Consider the following 22,848-nt stretch of genomic DNA (forward strand, 5'->3'; position numbering starts at 1 on the left):
TAGAAGAGCACTTAGAAATAAATGGGTGTATAAACTGAAGACTGAAGAAAATAGCTCACGACCAAGATATAAGGCAAGGTTAGTCGTGAAAGGTTTCAGTCAGAAGAAAGGTATCGACTTTGAAGAGATCTTCGCACCCGTGGTGAAGATGTCATCCATCCGGGTCGTACTTGGCTTGGCTGCAAGTCAAAATCTAGAAGTTGAGCAACTAGATGTGAAGACTGCATTTCTTCATGGTTATTTAGAAGAAGAAATTTACATGGAGCAGCCAGAAGGATTCAAAGTCAGTGAAAAAGAAGATATAATATGTAGACTAAAGAAAAGTCTATATGGTCTAAAGCAGGCACCAAGACAATGGTATAAGAAGTTTGATTCCTTCATGATTGAGCATGGGTATCAAAGGACTACTTCTGATCATTGTGTCTTTGTCAAGAGATTTCCTGATGATGGGTTTATCATACTACTTTTGTATGTTGACGATATGTTGATCGTAGGACAAAATGGTGACAAGATCAGCAAGTTAAAGAAAGAACTGAAGAAGTCTTTTGCTATGAAAGACTTAGGACCTGCAAAGCACATTCTCGGTATGAGCATCTCTCGTGATCGGGAGAAAAGGAAGTTGTGGTTATCACAAGAAAAATATATTGAGAAAGTATTGGAGCGGTTCCATATGGATAAAGCAAAAGCAGTTGCTACTCCACTTGCAAGTCATTTTAAGCTTAGCTCAAAGCAAAGTCCTACATGTAAAGCAGAAAAGGAGGAAATGCACAAGATGCCATATGCCTCAGCAGTCAGGAGCCTGATGTATGCAATGGTGTGTACAAGACCCGACATAACACACGCAGTTAGTGTTGTGAGTAGATTCCTGTCTAAACCAGGAAAAGAGCACTGGAGTGCGGTAAAGTGGATTTTGAAATATCTCAGGGGGACTTCCAAAATGAGTTTATGCTTTGGAAGTGGAAAACCTGAGCTGGTCGGCTACACAGATGCAGATATGGCTGGAGATATTGATTCCAGAAAGTCTACTTCTGGATACCTGATTACTTTTTCAGGGGGAGCAGTATCATGGCAATCGAAGCTACAAAAGTGTGTCGCTCTGTCTACTACAGAGGCGGAATTCATAGCAGCTACAGAAGCTTGCAAGGAAATGCTATGGATGAAGCGGTTCTTGCATGAGTTAGGTCAAGAACAACATAAGTACATTGTGCATTGTGATAGTCAGAGTGCAATCCACTTGAGTAAGAATTCGAGTTTTCACTCGAGGTCGAAGCACATTGATGTGCGATATCACTGGATACGTGATATGTTGGAATCCAAGCAGTTACAGCTTGAGAAGATTCATACTGATGATAACTATTCAGATATGATGACAAAGTCCTTACCTAAGGACAAGTACGAGTACTGCAGACAAGCAGTAGGAGTATTCAATCTCTCCACTTAAGTCGGGAGGGGGAGATTGATGGATATCCCTCCTTTGGTGGAGGAGAGAAACATACGAAGTGTTTCAATGACTAAGAATAAAAGAATGGAAAGAGATGTACGGGAGACAGTTAAGGAAATTGAATGGAGAAAGTAATAGAGTTAATTAAGGCAATCATGCATGGCCACAAGTTAATTATGAGAGTTGGCTATAAAACCCGTACGCTCCTTTCATTCAATAATCAGTTTTGTAGAAAACCAAACCAGTAGAGTTTGAGAAACAGAAAGCCTCACTTTGCGTGAGAGAGAAATCCTCTTGAGAATAATCCAAGAGAGACTAGTTAGCCACAATATTTATTGTGAGATTGAGTATTGTAATTCCATTTTTTCATAGTGGAAAAAATCGTTTCTTTTGTTATCTCATTGTGATTACACAAAGCGTGGGAAAAGTCAGATCCTGGGATAACTCATTATCCGTGGGCCTTGTATTAGGCGGTGTTATTTGTAATCTTTCCCAACACAACCCCCCCCCCCCCCCCACGCAACGACCTTCAGCTCCACCCGCGACGACATTACTCTTCGCCCACTTCGTGTTTTGTTGTTGGCCCAGTAGTCATCGCAACTGTCGCTGGCACCTTTGCTGATGTGTTCTTAGCCAGCGTCTACAATGTCAACGAGCTTAAGTACCCACTAGAGAGCTGGGCAAACATGTATTTGCTATATAAACGTTTTCTCCTTTAAGGAGATCTATCTCGGTTCGTCTCTGATTCTGTGTTGTTTGCTCAAATTTTGATCTAGGGATTACATGAGGTACATGAATTTAGTGATCAATTTTGGTGTGTTGTATCTATATAAACGAAGTGGATGCAGTACGTGATAGCCTCTGACATTCTCAAGGACGCCACCAAATCCATTGCCAAAATTATGGCAAACTCGAGTCTGTTAAGTCTCTCCTTCTCCTCCCTCCTTTCTTCTCACTTAGTTATTCTGGGTGTGTATACAAGGTGTTTAATGAAAGTACTAAACCAACTTCATCATACAGTTACTATGTACTCACCATGTTTACCCATGTTCTTCTTTAGTATGTCATGATTTTGCTTAATGGGAAGCTGAGTTCAACTATTGCAGAAATTCTGGAAACCAAACGATAGCTCCCGCTTCTATATCAAATTTTATGACGTTCAGGTTAGTACTATCACTTTGTTTTGTTTTAGAATGAGTCTCCATTAATCAACCTTGCTACTCTAGTTTTTGCAATTTGAAGTTCTATATGCATAGCTCTTCATGTTGCATAGAATAGTACTTGGGTTTATATGGCATTGCAAATAGTTTTTTCTGCTTACAGCTTGTTAAACTACATTTTACTACCTAATTAAATATGAATGTTTGCTTTTAAATGTGCCAATCAGTATATAAACCTACTGCATTATCAAATGAATTACTAAATAATTCAGTTCTTGATTCGATACCAGTATGGATGATAGTAGTACGAAAATTTTAATCCATGTTAAAATTGTTACCCAACTCTTATTTGTACCATGCTTCATGAGTACGGAGCTGCTCTTATTGTTAGCTAATCAACTGGTGCTCTCATCTTTTCTATTGTAGGCTCTTGATGTTTTTGTTAGATTGCTCATTTGGTTACGTCTTGTTCATTACCTTACTGCCATTCATTATTAATATATTGACTTACCCTCCCCAAACTTAAAGATTTGAAGCTTGTTTATATGGGCACAAGTCTTATAACAACCTTTGAACAATAAAATATTAGATATTAGTTTTGGTTATTGATTTTCCAGACGATTCATGCCCTCAAACTAGTTATTATAGCTTCCTCTCAATGTCGAATTAGGTCCCTATTGTGTTGGTTTCTTAAAAAGATCAGCCTTGGTGGAAGATGATTAAGGGATGGAAAATCCAATGTTTTATGGGTTGTGTTTGTTGTTCTTCATTGTTGTTCTGGTACAAATCATTTTGGATGAACCTTCCTTACTGCTATGCTTTGTTTGATTATTATTTGAGGTGTCTTGAGTTGGGATGTGATGGTAGTAATATGACCTTTGTATGATCTACGTTGTGTTGATCTAGTCACAGTGGATGTGTGCTTTAAATCAGCTTATTAAGGCGATGTGTTGGATTTTGAAGCATATAGTTAGCGCTTGAGTTGTTATTAGAGTGTACATGATTATATTAGATGATAAGTTAGCTATAATTTATTGTGTCACACTTAACAATATATGTGCACTACATATATTGTTGCTGATGTATTACAACTATTATATACAACTATGTTACAATATCACCACTACAAAAATTCAATGAATGCAGGATATGTCAAATATATAGGAAATAAGTTAGTAATGAATTTACTATTTCATTTAGAAACTTGCAAATGGATCATCACTATTCTACTTTTCCCACACAGGAATCCGAGACATACATGGGAAGCTTCTCAGACAGCATCCAAAAAGGTACGAGGTCTAGGCTTCTATGTAGAGAAAATGAGTAGAAACTACAAACATTTTGGGAAAATATACATGATTATTACAATGAGTACACGACATGTGATAGTGATAGTTCCCATGCTTGATGAATATTAAGTTATATATGTTATTGATACTTGTTAACCTTTTGTTGTAGAGTCTATCAATGTGTATTTTCCCCGATAGGGACTAATTCACATCAGTATGTATTGGGAAAGTTTGTAGTAGTGCATATTGTTTGTTAAACTTAGACTTCATGTTGTTAAACAGAGTTGTTCTTTGATAATTGGTAACTTGCTGTATTTGCTTCTTGTAGTGGGATTCAGAGACATAGATGGTTGTCTTGAATGCAAAGCTGCTGATAGTGATCAAGTCCGAGAAGAATGTGCTTTGGAGAAGGCCACCCAATGTTTTAGAGAATCAAATGTGGTGTAAATCAGTAGGACATTTCTGTCTAGCTAGTTTTTAGATAGGATTTTGTTTTTGATTTAGATATGTGGAACAATTATGTTCTAGGCCTTTACTCTTAGTTAATGGTTATGGTTTTCTAAAGCCAACTACCTATGGACGTAGTGTATTTGGGTTTCAATACAATGAGAATTACATTTTATTGGCTTTTTAAATGGAATTTAGTTATTAGCAGGAATATTGCATATTCAAATGTAGTGTATAGTTTATATATATATATATATATATATATATATATATATGTGTGTGTGTGTGCCATCTTGGTATCATTCAGACAACACATATATGTGGTCTGTTTGAATATCATATAGCAAATAGCCTATATTTGTCTAAGTTTTTGGTGAATTCAAGATAACTCAGACGACAATTGACTAGAAAAGTACGCCGTATGGTAATTGTTCGGACATCGGTATAAAACTGTTGTTTTAGTGTCTATCACATAGCACCGAATCAGACAGCAGTAAGGGTTTGAATCAGACAGCAGTAAGGGTTTGAATCAGACAGCAGTTCTGCACTGCTGTTTGAAGGGTTTATTGGCCTAGTGTTGCCATCCCTGGAATAACCGTTTGAGAACGGAGAGCAACAAGATCTTGCCATAACTCCCTGCGCTTAATATAAGAGGTAGAAGCATATATAAAAGAAAATCGACAAGGCTCATTATCAAAGAAACTTGAATAGTGATCTGTTGGCAATTATCATAAGATCAGGAACGTGGAAACCCTTAAACAACCATAGATTCGATAAAGCCATCCCACGATCATTAGTAACAACAAGTTCCAAGTTCAAATAAGACCAGAAAACCGCAGGAATAGACTCGAAGCTCACTTTTGGTTCCGCAATGCAAACAAAATCAGGTTTGTGAGTCTGAAAAATATTATAAAGCTCTGCTTGGGAGTCACCGTTACCTACTCCCCTAATATTCCAAAAAATAGCTTTCATTGAGTATACTTGTTATTTTGTGTTCTATCCCGCTTTGGATAGGGAGCTTCACGAGGTGCAGGTCGCATAGCTTGCTTTCTTTTTTTCTTTTGCTGAGATTTAAACAGTACATGATAGGAGCACTTTGTGGGACGTTCTTAACATATTTTTATCTTCATTTGTTCTTTGCTTAGCTCTTATGTTAAATGTTTATTTTCTCGTTTCTGACTTATTCATACCTTAAAGCATGTTTATGAAGCTTGAAATTTATGTGCTTATATTCAAATGCTGAAACTTGAAAATTATGTGTTTTAAGATTCAGAAACAATCGTTTAGGGGCAATAGTGTATTTGTATTTTGTAGAGTTCTTGTTTTATTTAGTTTTGCTAAGTGACTAGCAAAAGTCAAATGTGGGGTAGTTGATAGAAGCAGTTTATGCGACGTCCTTAATATATTTTTACCTCCATTTGTACTTTACTTAGCTCTTATTATTATATTATTGAGACATTTAGTCGAGTTAGAAGTCTTTGGTGGTGTTGGTTGCATTATGGTGCAAAAACATGCTTAAAACGCAGAAATTGTCGAGAGTTCTATTTATAGTGGGATTCTATGTGGAACTAGGAAACCTAGTTGGATCAGGAATCTTCATTCTTCAATGTTTTTGTAACATTTGTGGTAAGTTGAGAATCCTATTTGCATTAGGAGTCCCTTTGGGACTAGAAAACATACCAATTTGGAAAGATCTACTTGAACTAAAAATCTTATTCCGTAACTTTCCTAATTGAACATTCATAATCTAGTAACTTACTTGATCGAGCAAGTTCTCCGTTGTGAAAATGGAAACTTTCCTAATCTAAACGAGCTTATCTATTATATATGTGTCTTTTTAAGACAACAATTGTCTAGATTAGAACAAGTTTAACTTAATGTATTATCATGTATTTATTCTTTTCTTTTCTTATTTCAGAATTGAATGAAGAGGTAATACAAGAGAGAAAGAAGGAGAGTACCGTGCAAAATAAAAGGAGAAGATAATTAACAAGAAATTAAGCAACGAACAGCCGTGAGAAAGGAAGAGATGAGCAGTTGTGCTACCCTTAAAACAAGAAAACCATGTAGCATATTTTAAGGGGAAAGGAGAGAGAGAGCACAACTGAAAAGAATGAATTAATCAAAGGAGATTGCACCTACCAATAACAAAATTAAGTGAAAGAAAAAGAGCAAAAAAAAAAAAGATAAATGAGGGATTAATTAAACAAAAAGAAAGGTGCACATGAGAGAAAGTGTAGCTAAAATGAATGAAGAGATAAGAAAGAGAGAGAATGGGAAGCCCACAAGTTGAGGAGAAAAATTCCAATGTATAATAATTAATGAGACAATCAAATTAAAGGAGAAAAAGAGAATGAGAGGAAGTCAAATAAGTTCAGAGAAATGAGAAGATAAAGGCTAAACATAAAGAGAAAAGAGAGGAGTTGTGTGATCTAACCTATGGAGGAGATCTCAGCCGTGCATCCAAGAGTGAGTCCAGCCCATTGCCAAGCAGCCTCTCTTCCTTTGCCTCTATAAATAGCACATCATTTACATAGAAAAATATCACTTCTCCTTAGTAAACGAGAGCAAAACATATTCTAAAATACCACCATAAACTCCCCACACAAAACAGCAAGCCGTCCACCATAATACCATCATCATCTCCACCCAGTTTCACCCATTGCAGCCGTACCTCTAAGGTTCCTACAACCTGTGATTCTCGCAACTCATCTTCATGGCTTCGCTTATTTGTGTTATTCTACAATTCTTTGTCTATGAATATTGTAGTTTGTTGTTTACGTGGAATCATTGGTTTTGTATTTGCTTTAGAATTTTCAGATTTTATTCGACATGTTTTTGAGACTATGCCGAATCTTTGTTCTTATAATTATTGAAGTTTGTCTTTCTATTGTTGTGTTCTACATTTCATGTACATGCTTTTAGATAATTTTCAGATTTGTGCATATGAATTTAGTGCTTGAATGCAGTCTCTAAGATTGTGTTTGAGTGCTATCTTCATTAACGATATTGTCACAAATCGAATCATGCCTTAAGTAGATTCGGTTTGTGTTAATTAAAGTGAAAATTTCTGAAAATTTACATGTATTCCATGGTGAGTGACACCACTGTGGGTGTTTATATGTGATCTTGTTTGATTTCTACTCTAAGTGTTTTTAAACTTGATTGCATGCAATTTAGGTGAGGTCCTAAGTCAACCTAAATGTTAATAGAATTCTTCCATGATTAGATGTTCTCCTAAGACTCTAATTGTATCGGTGTCCAAAAGTATGTAATCAGTTGGGTTAGAATGCATGTTAGAACCAAACTTGTAATTATGTGGTGCATTGGTAAATTTAGTTTTATTTAGTAAAAGAGAAGATGATCATGTAAATAGTAGTTTATATTTTATTTTAGTAGTTAAAACAATCAATCTTAAACCTCCATTATTTGTTAACACTAAAAGTTTAGAGTTTCCTTCAATTCTCCAGACTGAACTATCCATGTTTATCATATATTAACGATGACATTTTACATGGTTAATTTTATGATGCTTACGCGTTCTATCAGTACGACTGTGAATGCATCCTCAGAATCATCGGTAACTCCATGACGAGTTAGTAAAGAAACACTTTATCGAGATAGTATTATTGATAGCTCTCTGGTTTCTACTTTTCATGGCTAGCTTTGGCTGCGTTTGGGGGGGCTTTTTAGCTCTCCTGCTTATAAGTAATGAAGAGAAAAGTGTTTGGTAACTCTATCTCCACCCAGCTTCTAAGAAAAGCCCGGCTTTTTTCCCTTAAAAGCATAAGTTAGGGGAGACCTCCTTTTAGAAGCTGCAAGCTGCTTCTGCACTGTAGCGGGAGTACTGTAGTTTAATGAAAATTTCAAAATACCTGCCATTGCCCTCTCTTGCTTGTAGAAATTACAACATTCAGCCATAACCTCTCCTCACAGATACGCTCTTCACAGACGCACTACTCTCTCTCCTTCTCGTTCTGAATCATTGGCATCATCAACTCTAGTACGTTACGACCAAACATGGCTGCTGCTCAAATCACCGAACAAATTGACTTCGAATCGGTAACATTTTTTTGTGCAAATTCTTTGAATTTAGTATTTGGGATCTAACTAATTAAATCTGAGAAATTTTCTGGGAGCATTGTTGTTTTTTGATTTGGTTATTGAGATATAGCTTCTTGTGGATGGATCAGATTGATATATAGCTTGAGGATAAACGGGTGGGTCAGATTGTTGACTACAAAATCTCTGTGAATTATGATTAAAAACAGGGAATTGACTCAATTGTAATATTTGTGAGAGATTGCTGATTTGATCGATGAGATTAATTAGTTTAAGAAAGATGCCTCTAAATGGGTGTTGATCTCTTTGTTGTTGTTTCTCACCAGCCTAACCGAGAATATTACAGATTTATGGAGAATTTGACTGATGCGTTTCAAATTGATATTGCAATATTTATTTTTATTTGGCTATATGAGGTCTTTGTATTCTGGGTGTATGGGTTTTTTAATGCCTATCTTGTTAGTCTGATTGAGTTATATGTTGGTGAAATCTATGAGTTTGGGTATCAAGCATTAGATGAGACTTACCGAGTTTATGCCACTTTTTTATTTTTATATAACAGTAGAATGATATTATATGTAGTTTTGATGATTAGAATTGGTTCCTATAATCTAAAAGCATACCTCGATTTAATTGTCAAGGATATGATTCATTCATTTTCTCTTTGTGTGCTTTGATCATGATTTATATAGAACTCATTATACATTTTGTAATGAAAAAATGGTGATCTTAGTTTATAGCCTTATAGTTTATCTTAATCTACCGTATCAAAGCCAATTACATTAGTTAGATGATCTAAAAAATGGTCTTACAGGTAGCTTTTGTGTTTTCTCTATATGCTTTGTGTTTTCTCTACATTTTGTAATGAAAAAAATAGTGCTTTAGGTATAGGCTGCTATTGCTGGAACAGACCAGCCAAAACGGTGGAAAAGAAGATAAAGGTGTAGACTTGTATAGCTTTGACATATCTCTCCAATATACTACTATTACCAAGAGAAAACTATGACATTATCATCCACATATGATAGAACTAATGAAACGCCTTCCATGAATGTTTGAAGTTCGATTTCTTGTTATGGATTGTGTCCCAACAACAATTTTTTTCATACAATTAGTGTTCTTAAATTTGTTTGTTTCTCTTGGTGTATGTTGACTATATATGTTCAGATATTACAAGGATTAAAATGTTGTGTTTTAGGCAGAGAACTCTAGGAAATATGTGTTCCAGTTGTTAAATTTGTAAGTAGTTCTCAAATTCTTTATGATGTCATAAAAGAGGATGAATATTATAGATCATGCCACCCTCTCTTAATTACATGTTTTGATTGTCAAAACTTTATAAGGTACCTAATACTCTTGTTGGTTGGTACCAATAAGTCCCCATTTTTACTTGTGCTAAATGCATGGTTAATCGAGTTGAGTAGTGAACAGATTCATATGTTAATATAGCTTCATAATGAAAGGTTTGCTTGTCACAAGGACGAATAACCAAATTGACACTAGACTCTGTGAGATTCCAAGATAAAAGTGTAGGCATGTATAGCTTTGGCATATCTCTCAAGTCTACCATTATTACCAGGAGCAAACCTTGACATTATCATCCACATATGATATCTCATGTATAGATAATTGCAAAGCTATATGTTAATCTATGTATTTTGTTTATCACTGTAGATAAACAAATTTTTAATTTATCCAATATTAATCATATGAAACACTATTTTATAATAAAATCAACTTGAAGTTATCTTACATGTCCAAATTGGTCATTTGACAAATTAAAAGCATAAGCCAGTTTGAGTTTACCAAACGTTCTGTCATTGTTTATGCTACTAAAAGCCACTTATAAAAGCCAGTTTACCAAACAATCAGCTACTTTGCTTATCAGCTACTTATTTTGAAAAATAAGTATAAGTCAGCTTCTTTAATAAGCCCAGCTGTACCAAACACAGCCTTTGTCGTCTGATTCTCCTAGTCTTTCAAATCTTAATTTTCACGGCTTAATTAAGTACTTTGACAAAACGATTCATTATATTTTCATGACAAGAAAGCTAGGAGGGAAACATAAAATGAAATATCATGGCATATTGTAATTTGTTGGTGCTTTTCTCATAATTAGAAAAATCTAAATATAACCACTTCCACTCTACACCCAAACCATTTGATCTAGTGATATAATCTTCTATGTATAAGTGGGAAAATACTTGTATCCATACTAGCTAGTATGGACGTGTGCGTCTGAACTCCTCTTATTTCTACACATTTTGTAATGTGAATATAAAATTTGAACTGTTCAAAAGTTTTGTTAATTAATAAAGATTACTTACGTAAAAACTCAATTTAAATAAATATCATTTGCATAATCGATTGTATCAAACAAACAAATGGCTGATTATAAGACTATTAACTTTCACGATTAACGTTCATTTATTTGATGTAATATTTTATAGAGATAATCGTTATTGATCGTTAAATTTTGAACGGTTAATATTATGGAATCACACTACTAAAAGTATAAAAATGAGAGAGGGTATGGACGTGTGCATCCATACTGGTATGGACATAAGTATTTTTCAAGTAAGTAGGAACATATTTGTGTCCATACTAGTATGGATGCACATGTCCATACCCTCTTTTATTTTTATACTTTTAGTAGTGTGATTCTATTATGTTAACCGTTCAAAAGTTTAATCGATCAATAAAGATCATCTTTGTAAAATATGAATTGAAAGAAAAAATATTTGCTAAGTCGATTACATCAAACAAATGAACGGTAATTGTGAAAGTTAGTTGTTTCATAATCAGCCGTATGCTTGTTTGATACAATCGGCTTATCAAACGATATTTGTTTACATTTTTTGTTTACAAAAGTGATCTTTAATTGATTAACAACACTTATGAACTTTAAAAATTTTCTATTCACAGTTTCACACTACCAAATGTATAGAAATAAGAAGAGTTTGGACGCACACGTTCGTACTGGTATGGATACAAGTATTTTTCATATTTAATGCAAACTAATAATACCGAAATATATGGTAACTCGATCGTGTAATATTAGTTAACAATTATCAGGTCATTAACATTACTGTTGTCTGCTTTTGCTCATCTGCTCAACACAATAGTCATGGATCTTATCCGGGCTTGGAGCAGACTCAGAGACACATTTCATCTGGAAACACCTCTTACGCCAGAGAGTGATATTTGGGCACTCTGCCTTTATACTCAAGTAACCAAATTTCTCATGGACAGAAAACCAAATAACGAAAGGAAGAAGTGCCAAATCCACAAGTCCAAGATTCTCACCGCAAAAGAAAGGTTTCTCGACAAGTTCTGTTTCGAAAAGCTTCAGAGAATCAAACGGTCGGAGTGAATTCGGGCGGGAACCACGGCCCGTGATTCCCTCCGTAAATCACGGAATAGTTAGCGGAAATTAGTGGAAATTAGTAGGTAGAATAGTGCTAGAATTAGCCTATATAATGAAGTGTAATATGTAAATGAATGATCAAGCAATATAATCAAACAATTTCTACTTGGTATCAGAGCATCTCCGTGCTCTGTTTTTTCTGGGTTTTTTATCCCGATTTTCTTTCTTTTTCCGGCCGGTTATCAATGGGGCTTCCATCGCCTTCGCTGCCTCACCGCTGCCCTCCGGCCCTCTCTGACATCGCCGCTGCCTTCCCGACGTCGCCGACTGCTGCTCCGGCGCCGTTGCTGCCTCCTCGACCGCTCCTGCTGCGTATTTTCGCCGCCGCTGCTGTCTCTTCTCACCGGACGTCGCCGCTCCACGCCCGACGTCACAGCTCGCCGATCCTCCCCGAGGATTCTTCAGCAACACGGTCTGTCTTCCCCGACGTCACAATTGGTATCCGACCCGTTTTTTAACCCAGCCCAGTTCGTTGTGACCCGGCCCAGCCCATCGCAGTGCTAGCTGGCCCAGCCCAGCTCAAGTCCAACCCAGCTCAGGTCCAGCCCAGCTCAGTGCGACCCGGCCCGCCCAGCTCAGTCCGACCCGGTTTGACCTAACCCGACCCGGTTTGACCTGAATCGACCCGGTTTATCTGACCCGACCCATCAGTGCATCTTCACCGACAGTTCCAGTGCACCGGGGGCGGATTCTTCTCCATTTTTCTGTGCTTTTTGTTCTTGCCTCCTCTACACTTTTTTCTTTTCCATGGGTTCTGGACACGAAGCTGATGGTTCTCAGACCTCTGATATTCCGACATTCGAAGTATCTGTTAAGGGTTCTGACAGTGGTTCATTTGGGGGCGCCAAACTAAACGGCACCAATTTCCGTAAATGGAAACGACTCATGACTGCTCATCTTCGAGGCATGCATAAAATGGGACATGTCATCGGCGTCACTAAGGCTCCTAGTCCTACGGATATTGTAGCCTACACTAAATGGGACGACGACGATGGTCTTGTCATGTCCGTCTTGTGGAAAGCTATGAATGATGAGATAATTGATCTGGTGGAGGCCTGTCCCACTGCACATGCAATATGGGAGACACTAGTCGACTTATATACTAATGACTCTGATTTCATACAGGTTCATGAGTTAATGTGCACAGCTTCAGCCATTCACCAGGATGGGCAACCGGTGGCGCACTATTTCACCAAACTAAAGAATATTTGGGCTGAGATTGATGTGAAACGTCCTTGCATGATTAAAAATCAAGAGGATATTGTTTGGTACCAAAAGGAGAAGGAGCTTGAACGAGTTCACCATTTCCTAAAAGGTCTTGATGCCAAACATCCCAGTGCGAAAGGCGAACTGCTCCGAATGACCGAACCACCTAGCCTACTCACCTCTTTCACCTATATCCGAAAAGATGAGTCTCAGCAGGAGAGTATTCTTCAGGCACCGGCTGTAGTTTCCAGTCTCACTGTCCATGCTCGTTATCCAGCACCACCCCTTCCGCAAGTCACCTCCGCTCCCTTTCATCGACAAGGACCACCACCAGGCTTCGGGAATCAGCCCCGCCCTCCTTGCTCCTTTTGTCATGATACCAACCATGCTCGTGCGACCTGTTGGAAATTGTATCCACACCTTAGGCCTAAACGGCCTAATCATCGTCCACAGCCAAAGGCCGCTCTTCAATTAGTTCCATAACCAGATATCTATGGTGTGGTTGGGCATGATCATCATACTACTGGAGGAGCACCTACAGCCTCTATCGTTGGCCGTGGTCAAATTGGTATGGCGTTCAATATTTCTCACTCTGTTAGTTTTGATACATGGATTATAGATTCTGGTGCATCTGATCATATGGCTTATGAAAAATCTTATTTTACCGTATTGTCCCCTCCACCCGTACCCTATGTTACTAATGCTAATGGTGAGGCATTCCTGGTGTTAGGGACAGGGTTCGTTCGTATTACACCCACCATAGAGCTTCATAATGTACTTTATGTCCCTGCTTTATCACATCATTTGATATATGTTCCCCAATTGAACGCTGACGCCCAGTACTCTGTGACCTTTTTTCCTATGTATGTGATATTTCAGGATCTTCTCACCGGATGGGTAATTGGTCGGGGGTATCTGAGGGGCCGGTTGTTTCATCTGGATCTGACATACGCCGGGGAAAAACCAGGGGGACAGTCTCGGACCGGTTTACTCTCCAGTTCTAACAAGCTAAGTGAAGTTTGGTTATGGCATCGTCGCTTAGGGCATCCATCTTTTCGTGTTATGAAAACATCCATGCCTTCTTTGTTTATTAGTGTGGACGAGTCTTTGTTATGTTGTGAGACCTGTGTTTTGGGCAAGAGTCATCGATCTACTTATTCCCCTAGTACTTCTCCTAAAAGTTTTCTTCCTTTTGAATTAATTCATTCTGATAATTGGGGACCCTCTAAGGAATCAACTGTGTCAGGAATGCGTTATTTTGTGTCTTTTATTGATGATTGCACACGTCTTTCATGGATTGTTCTTCTTAAAACTAAAGATGAGGTTTTTCCAGCTTTTTGTGCCTTTCATGCCTCTGTCCAAACACAATATAATGCCACTATTCGAGTTCTTCGTTCTGATAATGGGAGGGAATATGTGAATAATATCTTTCAGGAGTTCCTTAACACACACGGAATTGTTCATCAAACAACGTGTCCTTACACACCTGAGCAAAATGGAGTCTCTGAAAAAAAAATCGTCATTTACTTGATATGGCTCGGTGTATTCTTTTTAGTGCCCACATGCCTAAATACCTTTGGGGTGATGCTGTCATTACTTCCGCCCACCTTATTAATCGTCTTCCATCTCGTGTCCTTCAGGGGAAAGTTCCATATGAGGTGCTTGCATCTCATGTCTCATTACCCTCTTTTCATAATCTTCATGCCCGTATTTTTAGTTGTGTTGCTTTTGTTCATCTTCCCCAACATCAGCGTTCTAAGTTGGATGCCTGGGCAGTTAAATGTGTGTTTGTTGGGTACGGAGTACATCAGAAAGGGTACCGATGCTATCATCCCCCTACCCGGAAGTACTATGTCACTATGGATGTTACCTTTTTTGAGGACATGAGTTATTTTTCCTCTTCTGATACTGCTCTTCAGGGGGAGAGTTCATATTTTGAAGAGTTGTATCATGGAGAGTGGGAGACAAGTGAGCCAGTCGATATGGTAACAGGTTCTGTTAAGATTACAAATGTGTCAGCCACACAGGCACCCCCGGAGGTCATCACTCGAGAGATTCAGGCACCAGAAGCTGATAACACAACTGCCCCTCATGACTCCCTGACAGCTGGTTATACCCCTGACCAATGCTCTCCTGGTACAAAAGATCACTTATCTGAGGTTAGTCATTCTATTAGGGCTAATAGTGGACAATATGTTTTGCCAAATAGGTCTACTCGGGGTCAACCAACAAAAAAATATGAACCTACCCTTCAGACTAAAGCCAAGTATCCGGTGGCAAATTTTATATCTACCAAAAGATTATCTAAGTCATATGAGTCATTTGTGAATCAAATATCTACTGTATCAATACCTAACAAAGTGCATGATGCATTGGAAGATCCAAAATGGAGGAAAGCAATGGAGGAAGAGATGGAAGCATTACAAAAAAACAATACTTGGGAACTTGTACCTCCACCATATGGCAAGACGACTGTAGGATGTCGTTGGGTGTTTACAGTGAAGCATAATCCAGATGGGTCAGTAAGCCGGTATGAAGCACGCCTAGTAGCGAAGGGGTTCACCCAGACATATGACATAGACTATGATGAGACATTTGCACCTGTTGCGAAGATAAACACTATCCGAGTATTGCTCTCTATCGCTGCTAACTTAAACTGGCCACTTAGGCAGTTTGATGTTAAAAATGCATTCCTTCATGGAAAACTAACAGAGGAAGTATACATGGATCTTCCGCCTGGATATGTGGCCGCTTCTCCAACTACCTCTGTATGCAGATTGAGAAAGTCTTTGTATGGTCTTAAACAATCACCTCATGTTTGGTTAGGAAGATTCTCACAATTCATGAGAAAAATTGGCTACAGACAGAGTAATTCAGACCACACGTTATTTCTCAAACATCAACAAGAGAAGGTAACAGCCTTGATTATATATGTTGATGATATGGTAGTTTCTGGGAATGATATTGTTGAGGTGGATAGATTACAGAAAGAGCTTGCCAAAGAGTTTGAGATAAAGGATCTAGGTACACTCAAGTATTTTTTAGGCATTGAAGTAGCCCGGGGGAATGAAGGTATCTATCTCTGTCAGAGGAAGTACATTCTTGATCTTCTAACAGAGACAGGTATGTTGGACTGCACTCCCATTGATACTCCTATTGAGCAGAACCATCAGTTAGCAGAGTACCCAGATCAAGTCCCTACTGACAAAACTCGTTATCAGAGGCTAGTTGGACGCCTAATTTATCTATCACATACCAGACCAGATGTTGCGTATGCAGTGAGTGTGGTGAGTCAATTCATGCATAATCCCAGTCAGGACCACATGGATGCTGTTGTAAGGATTTTGAGGTATTTAAAATCAGCTCCGGGGAGAGGAGTAATGTTCTCTAATCACAATAATATCCTCGAAATTTGTGGCTTCACAGATGCAGACTGGGCTGGAAATATTACAGATCGGAGATCCACATCAGGGTACTTTACCTTTGTTGGAGGTAATCTTGTTACATGGAAGAGTAAGAAACAAAATGTGGTAGCACGATCTAGTGCTGAAGCAGAATACAGAGATATGGCTCAGGGAGTGTGCGAATTGTTATGGCTTAGAAGTTTGCTACAAGATTTGGGTATTAAGCCTGAATGTGCTATGCAGCTGTACTGTGACAACAAGGCAGTTATTGATATCTCTCATAATCCTGTGCAACATGATCGTACAAAATATGTGGAGGTTGATTGTCACTTTATAAAGGAGAAGATAGACGCGAAGATCATCAGTTTTCCTTTTGTTTCTACAGAAGAGCAACTTGCTGATATGCTCACAAAATGAGTGTCTAAAAAGGCCTTTTATGATTCACTTAGCAAGTTGGGTATGGTTGATATGTATGCACCAACTTGAGGGGGAGTGTCGAGTGAATTCGGGCGGGAATCACGGCCCGTGATTCCCTCCGTAAATCACGGAATAGTTAGTGGAAATTAGTGGAAATTAGTAGATAGAATTAGCCTATATAATAAAGTGTAATATGTAAATGAATGATCAAGCAATATAATCAAACAATTTCTACTCAAACAAATCCTTCTTTACTACTTCCAGTTCATCTCCTTTGGCTAGCCATAACTTCCTTGCGAAACCAGCGATCTGGATTTCCCATCATAAAAAAGTCTCAGAGATCGACTTTATTCAAAGATATATTGAAACTTAAACTAAGACTGAGAGAAAATGTTGGGGAGCTCTAACGTAGAAATCAATCTACGTACGCGCGGAGCCATGCAGGCATGCATAAATTTATTAATATCATTAATTTTCTTCTAAAACAACTATTTTGTGTCACCTCAAACTCAAACGTGCACATTCAAAACATAATAAAATTACCTTCTTGTCAACGAAGTCAAGCCAGAACTTGGCTTGGGATCTGACGTAAGGATCGGAGGGAAATAGCGGCGCCTTATCGTTCCAAACCTCGTCAATGTACTGTAGCGCAACGGACTCACAGATTGGTTTGCCACTGTGAATGAGAACCGGGATCTTCTTATGAACCGGGTTTGACTGTAGCAACAATGGACTCTTGTTGCTGAGGTTTTCTTCCTTGAACTCATACTCTATCCCTTTCAAAGCTAGAGCGATCCTCAACCTCATCCCATATGGGCTGAGCCAGTAGTCTAGCAGCACAACCTCATCCGCCATTGAAGTCTTTCAAGATATTGTGATATTCACCGGGAGAAATTAAGTAAGATCGACTAGTACTAGTTATGCTATAATTTCAATCTTCTACGTCTTTCTGTTGAGAGATTCAAGATTGTACCAATTAGATGCCACTGCAGAAACTAATAACAAACCCTTTAGTGGGAAATAGCTTAAGACCTTGACCATTATGACGTTTCTTTCAAGGGACATGGCTTGTGGATTTTTGTGCACGCACAACATCCGGGCGATGATTTCAAATTTCCTTTGTCACATTCTTACTGTCGGTCTCATTCCATAAGGATTCTAATTCATTCCTAATTAAATTACAAAGGGATGTAACCTTAACTAAGGTAACACCCTAACAAAGACTTAATAATAACATTGTCAAGAAATATATAGTACTTGTGTCAAATAGGAAACAAGTTCTGCAATTTATATTGCAAAAGATAGGATAAGATATAGATCAAATATATCTGTAACGACAACCGCAAAACATGTGAAGTTTTGCCAAAAACAAGATCCAGCACAAGATTCAAAATATCGGTATCGGTAGATATATCGTCTTTAAAAAAATGGAGATATTGGATATATCGGGGATATTGGAAAACATATTGTTCCCATTCCGAAATTTTTTATTCATTTATTATTAAATTACATACAAACATATACAATTATCAACTTTATCTAGTACCAGAAAGAGACTCTATGTGCTTGAAAAAACGCATGTTGGTCAACAAAACTACAATACTCTACCGAAGACATACGAGCCATATAGTATGAATTGTAATGGTTAACAAGATAGTCATATATCTTTTTCGAGATGTCGACAGATTCTCTGAGAAAGTGATAGTAAAGATGAATCCAACTCGATGATTGATCATATACTTCTCAAAACTAACCATAATCGTAGATAGAATAACCCGATTGATAGTTGACTTCATGTGATTCGTTTGACGTCCCACTACGCTCTATGTCTAAACTCATAGAATCAAAACTTAAGGCAACTGAAATAACATCATATGAAATACTTTGATCATCAATTATTCATCTTGTCCTCCTCCTGCACTTGTTATGTTGTTGCGCACCATGACCATTTGCTCTAGATCCATGATTCTCATCTTGGGTAGCATGATTAAAATTACTTTCACAAGTAAACTGCTTAAATCTTGCACCTACATAAGATTGTCCATATTCAAACTATTTGTATTTTCACCACCTTGTCGACTCCCACCACCATCACCATCACCACCACCACTATTGTCACATTCCGGGATCGGCTCCGCTGTAACACGATATTGTCCGCTTTAGGCATAGCCCTCATGGTTTTTGTTTCTGGAAGCTCACAAGCAACTTTTCTGTGGGTCACCAATTTTGGGATTGCTCTAGCCTGAGTAAGCTTAACTTTCGAGTTCTCATCCCCTCCGAAGATATTGAGCCCTCAAAAAGCCTCGTGTAAATGGAGGTGGGCATGTACATATATGGCACATCACCCACTCTTCGTTAACCGATGTGGGATATTACAATCCACTCCCCTTAGGAGTCTGACGTCCTTGTCGGCACACTCGCACCACATGGCATAGTGGATATGATACCAAATTGTCACATCCCGAGATCGACTCCGTATTAGATGGAGGTGGGCATGTACATATATGGCACATCACCCACTCTCCGTTGACCGATGTGGGATATTAAAATCCACCCTCCTTGGGAGTCCGACGTCCTCGTCGGCACACTCACACCACACGGCAGAGTGACTCTGATACCAAATTGTCACATCCCAAGATCGGCTCCGCCGTAACACGATATTATCCGCTTTAGGCATAGCCCTCACGGCTGGGAGCTCACGAGCAACTTCCCAGTTGGTCACTCATCCGAAAGATTGCTCTAGCCCGAGCAAACTTAACTTCAGAGTTTTCATACCATCCGAAACCATTGAGCCCCCAAAAGGTCTCGTGTTAGATGGACGTGGGCATGTACATATAAAACACATCACCCCTTCTCCGTTGGCTGATGTGGGATATTACACCTACCATATTGGATTCAATCATGCTTGATTCACATCCATAACTTTGCATAGAGCAAATTTCAGTAATGTCATCATTCCATGATGGGTTCACGGGTTACTAGCAATCTATGAAGGTATGAGTGGACTCTAAGGAGACAATGACTATAATGTGATTCATCTTTTCTTACTTTCCCCAATAATGTTTGTGGAGAACAATCCTTTGTGTAGATATCATTTGAAGGGACGTCAAGGAGACAAAGACTGATACTCTTTCTATATCCATTGAGGAGAACACTTGTTGAAATTACTCGAAAGTTCACTCTTCATCTGGAATTCTGGATATCCTCTTATGGCCTTCATAGAACTACTGTGTGCCCCTTTATTTTGAATTCTCTCAAGTTCAAGGAGAGCATTTGTCACTGATATGACTTGACTTTTAAGAGTTAAGACTTGAACATTCACTTGTCATTCGGATATCTTTTGTGAAAAATTAAAAATTAGTCGATTGAAAGACTACACTTCTAGTCTTATTTTTTATATCTCTTGAGGCTCGAGGTGATTAATTAATCAAAAACGCATATCTGAGAGTCTGAGATATCCTCAAGTTGAGATAAAAAAAATTTCAGTGAAATTTTTCAGATATTTCTCTAAAATATCAAAGATATATTGGATATATCGTAAATATTAAATAAATATCGGAGATATTTTATATTATTAGAGAAATATCGCAGGATACGAGAAAATATTTTATATTTACCCCCTAAGATATATCGGTTTTTTTTTACATTGAGATATCAAAAGATATATTAAAAATATCGGAGAGATTTTGAACTTTGATTCCAGCACATGCATCGATCCTACCTAGTCCAGTTCCAACTTCCAAGCATTTTCCTGATCTCCGCAACAAATCAAAGACCTTATCCATTGGCGGGAAGGGACCTAGATACACACTCTTTTATCCACACAACCTATAATAAGCAACGGAGCTTGCACCGACTGTGGACACATGCGTTGTTAGTTTAAGACCGATGTTAGCTGGTTTTTCATCCAACCCCAGCCGGTTAGTCTTTTTTTTTTTAATAATCAATGACAATTCAATATTCTCAAAAGATTTCTAGATTCAGTGACTAATCCGCGTCGGATGATTATGACGTTTCTTTCTCCCTAACTACTAAGAATAAATTAAAATTTAACTTTAGTGATAGCATGATTTGAACCTAGATATGTGAGATTCTTACACAAATGCTCTTACCAACTCAATCACTTGTGAATGTTAGTTAGTGAGTTCGATATGTTATTAATTCTTCTATTAATTAAATTAATTATCAATTCGGCTGTATTAATTGATGGTCTAATGTTGTACAAATTGAATATGAGAATTCTACAACAAAAGGAAACTTTCATTGATAATTTTTTCAGACAGTGGATGAAACTAAGTTTAACCTAAGATTCATAACCGGTTGAAACTTTTATTAGAAACCCATAAAATGATAAAATCATATCACTACATGCTTATTTAGTTAATACTCCCTGCATGCTTCCTCCCATGACATCTATAATCTATTCTATTCCAATGATTCTTTTGTATTGCGGAAAAAAGTCATAGAGTTTTTGCTGGTCAGGAAGAGACTTAGAGACACTCTCCTTCAGCATACACCTCTTCCCCCAAGCAACGAACTGTGGCCGCTCTGCCTCGATACTGAAGTTGCCAAACTTCTCGTACATGGAAAACCAGTTATAGAAGGGAACGAGTGCCACGTCCACGAAACCAAGGGCCTCACCTCCAAAGTATGGCTTCTCCCCAAGCTCTCCTTCTAGTAATTCAAGGCAATCAAGGAGGCCCTTTTTTGCTTCCTCCTGTTCATCTCCTTTGGTCATCCATATCTTCCTCCCAAACACAGCAACCTGTAAAAGCCATAATATAGAAGACAAGAATGGATAAACTAAGAAACTAATTAACATGAAAACATGCACACCCATTAGGACGTAATACTACCTTGTTATCAACAAAGTCAGCCCAGAACCTGGCTTGAGATCTGAGGTAAGGATCAGAGGGCAACAGTGGAGCCTTGTCATTCCAGGTTTCGTCAATGTACTGGAGAGCAATGAGGGATTCATTGACGGGTTTGCCATTGTGAATGAGAACCGGGATCTTCTTGTGAACGGGGTTCGACTCCAGCAACAGTTGGCTCTTGATGTTGTAGACGTCTTCCTCCTTGTACTCGTACTTGATGCCTTTCTCAGCTAGAGCAATCCTCAACCTAAGCGCGTACGTACTCGGCCAGAAACCCAACAACACAACCTCATCCGCCATTGAAAGGTTCTGAAGATTTCGATCGGTGAACGAATACAAGAAAACGAGAAGATAGATCAGGCTTTAGGTGGTGTGTGGCAGTGTCTATATGGGGGTATATATATACACACAAAATTTCCCAATACAGAAGGCCAGTAGTCAATGGTCGATCCATTTCTCCTTCTCCGATCTCTAAGCTACATTCTGATTACTCTAATAAAGGTACGGTTGTCAGGTTGTGTACGTCATTGCTCCTGGCAGCAAATCCATTATTGTCAAGATAAGTGGGCAGGAAGTATAGATCGATCTGATATATGTTCTTCTTTTAAAAATTAAAAGTGATCCATTTAAAAGGACAAGAAAGTAGGGAAAGGAGTGAAAGAACTTTGCAACCTCATTCATTGGTTCGATCACTATTTCTAAACTTTGACCGCGAATGTGGAGAGGCTGTTACCTCATAAAGTTAAAAGGTTTTGCCTCGCAATTATTTGGACAAAGGTTTAAGTCTGTACAAATGTACAATTCTAATCTTCATTTTAATAGAAGTTGCCCCATTTGTCATGCTGATCTAGAAATTCAGGGCAATTGTTTTTTTTTCTTGGTCAATAAGAGAACTTCAGTATAAAGAGGCGGGTACATCTGTTGTACAGCTGCTGTATAGCATACAACAAGATCTGAATGTGGATAGAGAGGGAAGATTATGATGCACGTGGGGTGGTAGTGTGAATGTGTGATTGTGTGATGGATGCACCTACTATATAACATACAACATCGCACCCTAGAATTTCCCGAAAGAGGCCAACAGCCAGCAGAATAGAAAAACCAACAACCATGAATAAAAA

At 38.2% G+C, this 22,848-nt stretch overlaps 1 protein-coding gene across 4 annotated transcripts in view; it reads right to left on the reverse strand.

Moving 5' to 3' along the window:
- Positions 1-22,142, reverse strand: part of LOC126786174 (probable glutathione S-transferase) — a 28,848-nt gene extending 6,706 nt beyond the window's left edge. The window contains exons 1-2 of one of the 4 annotated variants that reach the window (XM_050511919.1): positions 21,710-22,100; positions 21,093-21,618 (exon numbers count right to left, since the gene is read on the reverse strand). In XM_050511919.1, coding sequence (XP_050367876.1) covers positions 21,274-21,618; positions 21,710-22,027 — 663 coding nt within the window. In that variant the 5' untranslated portion in view covers positions 22,028-22,100 and the 3' untranslated portion in view covers positions 21,093-21,273. Of the gene's footprint in view, positions 1-17,383; positions 17,709-21,092; positions 21,619-21,709 lie in introns of those variants that run through there. The other 3 variants (XM_050511920.1, XM_050511921.1, XM_050511922.1) reach the window with 3 other exon arrangements.
- Positions 22,143-22,848: the final 706 nt, after the last annotated feature.

This window comes from Argentina anserina, chromosome 3, assembly GCF_933775445.1.
Source record: "Argentina anserina chromosome 3, drPotAnse1.1, whole genome shotgun sequence".
Lineage (NCBI taxonomy): Eukaryota > Viridiplantae > Streptophyta > Magnoliopsida > Rosales > Rosaceae > Argentina > Argentina anserina.